This window comes from Carcharodon carcharias, chromosome 37 (genome assembly GCF_017639515.1).
Source record: "Carcharodon carcharias isolate sCarCar2 chromosome 37, sCarCar2.pri, whole genome shotgun sequence".
In the NCBI taxonomy this organism is placed as follows: domain Eukaryota; kingdom Metazoa; phylum Chordata; class Chondrichthyes; order Lamniformes; family Lamnidae; genus Carcharodon; species Carcharodon carcharias.
Window position 1 is genome coordinate 5301262 of NC_054503.1, and position 7646 is coordinate 5308907.

General features: G+C 56.8%; 1 protein-coding gene across 1 annotated transcript; it reads left to right on the forward strand.

Annotated features, from left to right (window-relative positions):
• The first annotated feature begins 512 nt into the window (after positions 1–512).
• On the forward strand, positions 513–7331 carry LOC121273013 (ribosomal protein S6 kinase alpha-5-like). Its single transcript, XM_041179950.1, has 5 exons — positions 513–684; positions 2011–2202; positions 4374–4533; positions 5452–5615; positions 6870–7331. The coding sequence occupies exons 1-5, from the start codon at positions 532–534 to the stop codon at positions 7089–7091; spliced, it is 891 nt and encodes a 296-aa protein (XP_041035884.1). The 5' UTR covers positions 513–531; the 3' UTR covers positions 7092–7331.
• The last annotated feature ends 315 nt before the right edge of the window (positions 7332–7646 follow it).

The window sequence follows — 7646 nt, forward strand, 5'->3', positions numbered from 1 at the left end:
GAGTGGGTGTGTGTGTCTGTGAAAGAGTGTGTGTGCCTGTTGAGAGGTTGTGTGTCTGTGAGAGGGTGTGTGTGTCTGTGAGAGGGTGTGTGTGCCTGTGAGAGGGTGTGTGTGCCTGTGAGAGGGTGTGTGTGCCTGTGAGAGGGTGTGTGTGCCTGTGAGAGGGTGTGTGTCTGTGAGAGGGTGTGTGCCTATGAGATGGTGTGTGTGTCTGTGAGAGGGCTTGTGTGCCTGTGAGAGGGTGTGTGTGACTGTGAGAGGGTGTGTGTCTGTGAGAGGGTGTGTGTGCCTGTGAGAGGGTGTGTGTGCCTGTGAGAAGGTGTGTGTGTCTGTGAGAGGGTGTGTGTGCCTGTGAGAGGGTGTGTGTGCCTGTGAGAGGGTGTGTGTGCCTGTGAGATGGTGTGTGTTATTGCGTCTGTCTGTTTTCTTGCCAGCTTAGCAGCGCCAGCATGAGCTGCAGTCCGCCCCCTGTTTGCCCTCGTCTCTTACCTCGTGTCTCTGCCCCCTTCCTAGTTCCACACATACCTGGTGATGGAGCTTCTGCGAGGTGGGGAACTGCTCGAGCGCATCCGGAGTAGGAAACATTTCAGTGAGCTGGAGGCCAGCCGGATAATGAGGAGCCTGGTGTCTGGAGTCAGTCACATGCACGACACCGGGGTAGTGCACAGGGATCTGAAACCAGAGGTAGGAGCGCTCGGATCTTCCCCCAAACCCTCTCTCATCAACTCCGACACCTCACACCCTGGGGCTAGAGATCGCAGACACCCCGAGTGAGGTCTGACTGAAACTCAAGACACGTTTCACCTCACTTCCCGACATTTCAGTTCGATCCCTCTGCTTTACTGGAAATTGGTTTCCTATTGGAATTTAACTGTCTGCTGTATCCAGTCGGTTGCCATGTTGCTTTGAATCGCTCCGTCCTTAGTCGAAGAGATTGCTGGCCATGCACAGCAAGATCCCGCAAACAGCGCCTGATCAACCACTGGCCTCTGCCTCTTGTCGAGGTGGTGAAATGTTTGTTCCTGGGGCAACTTGCCTCTCAACCCCGCCACCCCCCCATCTCCTCCACCACCCCCCCCCACCCCCATACATCCCCTTTGCCCCTACAACACCCGTGTGGGATCTCCCACGCCCGCTTGAGCGGGCAGGCAGATGCCATCTCCGTGTCTGGCCTTGGAGTGACAGCGAGCTCAAACCGGGTGGTGGGGTGGGGTGGGGTTGGGGGGGGTAAATCAGACAAGCCCCCCCACCCGCCCCCACTCCAGAGCTCCAGCCCATTGGCTCCAGCCAGTACAGGTGGGTGGCAGCTTGAAGATCAGGTTCGGGGGATGATGCCTAGCGCAGTCAACCAGCTGGCTGCTTAAACGTCAACAGGCTTGCACAGGGTGGGGATGAGCACTTAGAGGATGGGGGCCGGGTCGGTGGGTAGGGTGCGGGGTGTTATTATGGGATGGCGTTTCCGGGAAGAGGTGCCATTGCCGGCTGTGCAACCGGGTGAGGCGAGCGGGTGAGTTCAGAGTCCCGGGGAGTGTTGGGGGAGGGTGCTGTGGACACCTGGTGCCCCTCACTGAGGGGGGGTGCGGCGGGGGGTGGTGTTGCAGATGGGGAGAGTGGAGGTGGGGACGGGGAGTGGGGGGGTGGCGCAGAGTGGAGGGGGGGGGGTGCGGGGAGTGGAGAGAGGGGGGTGGTGCCCCCGAGGCTCCGACTAGCACAGCCGGGTCCCTGACCCTGACCCCCCTGACCCTGACCCTGACCTCGACGCCCGACCCCCGACCCTGACTCCCTGACCTTGACCATGATCCCCTGACCTTGACCCCGACCCTGACCCCCTGACACTGACCCCCTGACCCTGACCCTGACCCCCTGACCTCGACCCCCTGACCCCCGACCCTGACTCCCTGACCTTGACCATGAACCTGACCCCCTGACCTTGACCCTGACCCTGACCCCCTGACACTGACCCCTGACCCTGACCCTGACTCACCGGTTGTCTGTGCTCTTCTCCCGAAGAACCTGCTGTTTGCGGACGAGAGGGAGGGGGCAGCCATCAAGATCATCGACTTCGGGTTCGCCCGCATCAAGCTGCCCAACAGCCAACCCCTCCAGACACCCTGCTTCACCCTGCAGTACGCAGCCCCCGAACTGCTGAAGGACCAGGGCTACGATCAGTCCTGCGACCTCTGGAGCCTGGGCGTCATCTTGGTGAGTTTGACCTTTGACTTTGCCAATCGATAGGGGAACTGGACCACGGCTTAGGGGCATCAGGAAAGACCCTTTCATCTCAGTCGCTAACCCTGTACCTCACCCCATACTGTACCTGTCCTGGGAGCGTTTGATGGGGACGGTGCAGAGGGTTCTTTACTCTGTATCTAACCCCGTGCTGTACCTGTCCTGGGAGTGTTTGATGGGGACAATATAGAGGGAGCTTTACTCTGTATCTAACCCCGTGCATGAGGGATAAATATTGGCCCCAGGACACCGGGGAGAACTCCCCCCTGCTCTTCTTCCAATAGTGGCCGTGGGATCTTTTACACCCACCCGAGAGGGCAGACGGGGCCTCGGTTTAACATCTCATCCTGAAAGACGGCACCTCTGACAGTGCAGCGCTCCCTCAGTACTGACCCTCTGACAGTGTGGCGCTCCCTCAGTACTGACCCTCTGACAGTGCGGCGCTCCCTCAGTTCTGACCCTCCGACAGTGCGGCACTCCCTCAGTACTGACCCTCCGACAGTGCAGTGCTCCCTCAGTACTGACCCTCTGACAGTGCGGCACTCCCTCAGTACTGACCCTCCAACAGTGCGGCGCTCCCTCAGCACTGACCCTCTGACAGTGCGGCAATCCCTCAGTACTGACCCTCTGAAAGTGCGGCACTCCCTCAGTACTGACTCTCCGACAGTGCAGCACTCCCTCAGCACTGACCCTCCGACAGTGCGGCGCTCCCTCAGTACTGACCCTCTGACAGTGCGGCACTCCCTCAGCACTGACCCTCTGACAGTGCGGCGCTCCCTCAGTTCTGACCCTCCGACAGTGCGGCACTCCCTCAGTACTGACCCTCCGACAGTGCAGTGCTCCCTCAGTACTGACCCTCTGACAGTGCGGCGCTCCCTCAGTACTGACCCTCTGACAGTGCAACACTCCCTCAGTACTGACCCTCTGACAGTGCAGCACTCCCTCAGTACTGACCCTCTGACAGTGCGGCACTCCCTCAGTACTGACCCTCCGACAGTGCGGCACTCCCTCAGTACTGACCCTCTGACAGTGCGGCACTCCCCCAGTACTCACCCTCCGACAGTGCAGCACTCCCTCAGTACTGACCCTCCGACAGTGCGGCACTCCCTCAGTACTCACCCTCCGACAGTGCAGCACTCCCTCAGTACTGACCCTCCGACAGTGCGGCGCTCCCTCAGTACTGACCCTCCGACAGTGCGGCGCTCCCTCAGTACTGACCCTCCGACAGTGCAGCACTCCCTCAGTACTGACCCTCCGACAGTGCGGCGCTCCCTCAGTACTGACCCTCCGACAGTGCGGCACTCCCTCAGCACTGACCCTCTGACAGTGCGGCGCTCCCTCAGTTCTGACCCTCCGACAGTGCGGCACTCCCTCAGTACTGACCCTCCGACAGTGCAGTGCTCCCTCAGTACTGACCCTCTGACAGTGCGGCGCTCCCTCAGTACTGACCCTCTGACAGTGCAACACTCCCTCAGTACTGACCCTCTGACAGTGCGGCACTCCCTCAGTACTGACCCTCTGACAGTGCAGCACTCCCTCAGTACTGACCCTCCGACAGTGCGGCACTCCCTCAGTACTGACCCTCTGACAGTGCGGCACTCCCCCAGTACTCACCCTCCGACAGTGCAGCACTCCCTCAGTACTGACCCTCCGACAGTGCGGCACTCCCTCAGTACTCACCCTCCGACAGTGCAGCACTCCCTCAGTACTGACCCTCCGACAGTGCGGCGCTCCCTCAGTACTGACCCTCCGACAGTGCAGCACTCCCTCAGTACTGACCCTCCGACAGTGCGGCACTCCCTCAGTACTGACCCTCTGACAGTGCAGCATTCCCATGGCGATGGCTCTGGAATGGTCGGCTTGGGATTCAACATTGTAACGCATCCGAAATGAGAGCGAGAGAGTCAGAGAGATGCTCACTGAATCTTGACCAATGCATCAAGGGAATCTTAAAGTGACAGTGCCGCCTCGGTTGGATGTGACCTTTGACCCAGGGGTGAAAGCGCGTTGACCTCCAAGCCAGGTGGAGTGGGGGAGGGTTGGAGCAACAATGGCAGAAAACTGGGGGACGGACCCCGCCCCCTCACCCTTCGATAGCCACTGATGTCTTGGTGATGCAGCCCCTTCCCCTTCTTCCTCTGCAGTACACCATGCTCTCCGGCCATATCCCCTTCCAGAGCACCTGCAAGGGAATGTCATCCACCAACTCCACCGAGATTATGAGGAAGATCAAGGGCGGAGATTTCTCCTTCGGGGGCGAGGCTTGGAAAAACGTGTCCGAGGGAGCCAAAAACATCGTTCGAGGTACGAGAACATGGAGGGAGGGGTCAAGGGTGCAGCTCAATGGCAACTTAGGCCACCTCCCCAAAGGTGGGATAAACAGTGCGCTATAATACAAAGCATTTACACAATTTACAATCCTCAACCTGTTGAATAAACAGTGACTCTGTACAGTTACACAGTGAGTGATCCTTACCCTACTGAATAAACACTGACTCTGTACAGTTACACAGTGAGTGATCCTTACCCTGCTGAATAAACAGTGACTGTACAGTTACACAGTGAGTGACCCTTACCCTGAATAAACAGTGACTCTGTACAGTTACACAGTGAGTGATCCTTACCCTGCTGAATAAACAGTGACTCTGTACAGTTACACAGTGAGTGATCCTTACCCTGCTGAATAAACAGTGACTCTGGACAGTTACACAGTGAGTGATCCTTACCCTGCTGAATAAACAGTGACTCTGGACAGTTACACAGTGGGTGACCCTTACCCTGAATAAACAGTAACTCTGTACAGTTACACAGTGAGTGATCCTTACCCTGCTGAATAAACAGTGACTCTGTACAGTTACACAGTGAGTGATCCTTACCCTGAATAAACAGTGACTCTGTACAGTTACACAGTGAGTGATCATTACCCTGCTGAATAAACAGTGACTCTGTACAGTTACACAGTGAGTGATCCTTACCCTGCTGAATAAACAGTGACTCTGTACCGTTACACAGTGAGTGATCCTTACCCTGCTGAATAAACAGTGACTCTGTACAGTTACACAGTGAGTGATCCTTACCCTGCTGAATAAACAGTGACTCTGTACAGTTACACAGTGAGTGATCCTTACCCTGAATAAACAGTGACTCTCTACAGTTACACAGTAAGTGATCCTTACCCTGCTGAATAAACAGTGACTCCTCTCACTGTCTGATTTATCCCAGGTCTACTCACAGTGGATCCCTCGAAGAGATTGAAAATGTCGGATTTACGTCACAATGACTGGCTGCAGAATGGCAACCAGCTCTCCTCAGCCTCACTGATGACTCCTGACATCCTGGATTCTGCCGGAACGACTGTCAATACCTATTTCAAGGCTACATTCATGGTGCGGGTGACAATCAGCACTGGGGATGGGGCATAGAGTCTGTCCAGGGAGTATGTCTTCTCTCTCTCACTCTCTGGCTCTCTATCCCCGTATTCTTCTACCCATCCATTACCCTGAAGCTACTTCGATCTGTGTGTGTGTGTCTCTCTCTCTATCTGTCTCTCGCACTGTCTCTTTCTCTCCATCTCTCTCTCTCTCTCTGTGTCTCTTACACTGTCCCTCTCTCTGTCTCTATTTGTCTTTCTCTCTCTCTGTGTCTCTCTCTCCCTGTCTCCCTTTTGCATCTCTCCGTGACTTTGTCTCTCTCTCTGTCTCTGTCTGTTTGTCTCTCTCTGCCTGTCTGTTTGTCTCTCTCTCTGTCTCTGTCTCTGACCCTCTCTCTGTCTCTGTCTCTCTGTCTGCCTGTCTCTCCCCCTGTGTATCTTTCTGTTTCTCTGCCTCTGCCTCCATCTCTCTCTCTCTCTCTCTCTCGCTCTCTGTCTCTGTCTCTCTCTCAGTCTGCCTGTCTGTCTGTCTCTCTCTGTCTGTCTCTGTCTCTCTGTCTCTGTCCCTCTCTCTGTCTCTGTCTCCCTGTCTGTCTGTCTCTCCCTCTCTGTGTATCTCTCTCTCTGTCTCTCTGTCCCTGTCTTTATCTCTCACTCTCTCTCTGTCTCTGTCTCTCTTGGTCTGTCCGTCTGTCTCTCTCTCTCTGTCTGTCTCTGTCTCTCTCTCTGTGTATCTCTCTGTTTCTCTGCTTCTGTCTCTGTTTTTCTCTCTCTCTCTCTCTCGCTCTCTGTTTCTGTCTCTCTCTCAGTCTGCCTGTCTGTCTGTCTCTCTCTCTGTCTGTCTCTGTCTCTCTCTCCGTCTCTGTCCCTCTCTCTGTCTCTGTATCCCTGTCTGCCTGTCTCTCCCTCTCTGTGTATCTCTCTCACTGTCTCTGTGCCTCTGTCTCTGTCTGTCTCTTGGTCTGTCCGTCTGTCTCTCTCTCTGTGTCTGTCTCTGTCCCTCTCTCTGTCTCTGTCTCTCTGTCTGTCCCTGTCTATGTATCTCTCTCTCTCTGTCTCTCTGCCTCTGTCTCTGTCTCTGTGTCTCTCTCTCTCTCTCTGTGACCACACTTTCACCCCGAGAGACCTAGGGTGGAGGGAGAGAGAAGCAAAGAGAGAGAGAGAGAGACAGTGAGCACTGAGGGTGGGGGTGGGGCGGGTGGGAGCTGTTTGTGAGGGTAGATCCGGTGAATGTAACAATCCCACTCTCTCTCTCTCCCTCTGTCGCCAGGCGTTTAACCAGTGCAAGAGGGAAGGCTTCCTGCTGAAGAGTGTGGACAACGCCCCCCTGGCCAAGCGCAGGAAGCTGAAGATGAGCGCGGGGGTCGAGACGCGGAGCTCGAGCGACAGCTCAGCCTCATCCTCCTCGTCGGGTGCAGCCCCCAGGCCCAAGGGGACGCCTGCCCGAGCGTCCAAACACAAGAAGCTGGCCCCCATCTCCCAGACCTCGTAGGAGGGAGTCACCCATGGGAGGGTTGGGGAGGGGGGAGAGGCGACACAGCAACGAATCGAACCCCCCCCACCCACCATCCACCCTGCCCCGCCCTCCTCTCCTTGCCTTCCCCCAACTCCCCCCACCCAGTGAGCTGAGGAGGCGGCTATTTGACTGTGAGGGGCATCGCCACCCTTTTCAAAAGCTTATTCCCCAGATTCCTACCGGCAGGGGGGGATGGTAATTATCCCCCACGGTGGGGGGAGGGGGGGGGGGGAAATAAAACAGTGGGATCTTCCTCTGCACCAGGAGGGGTCAGGGCTCCTGATTCTCCAGGTGGGAGGAGGGAAGACGCGGTGGGGTGGGGGGGTTGTGGGGGGGGGGCGGGTGGGCGGTGACACTCCTGGTGAAGAGGGGGAGAGAGGGTGATTCTGCCTCTCCCCACCCCCACCCCACCCAACATCTGCCCCACCCCGTGCTCCACCCTCAGGCGCTAAATGCCCCAGCCCAGGGGGGTAACAAGGGAAAGCCGATAATGCCCCTCATTTCCCCACTAACCCCTGCTTCATTCCGAAT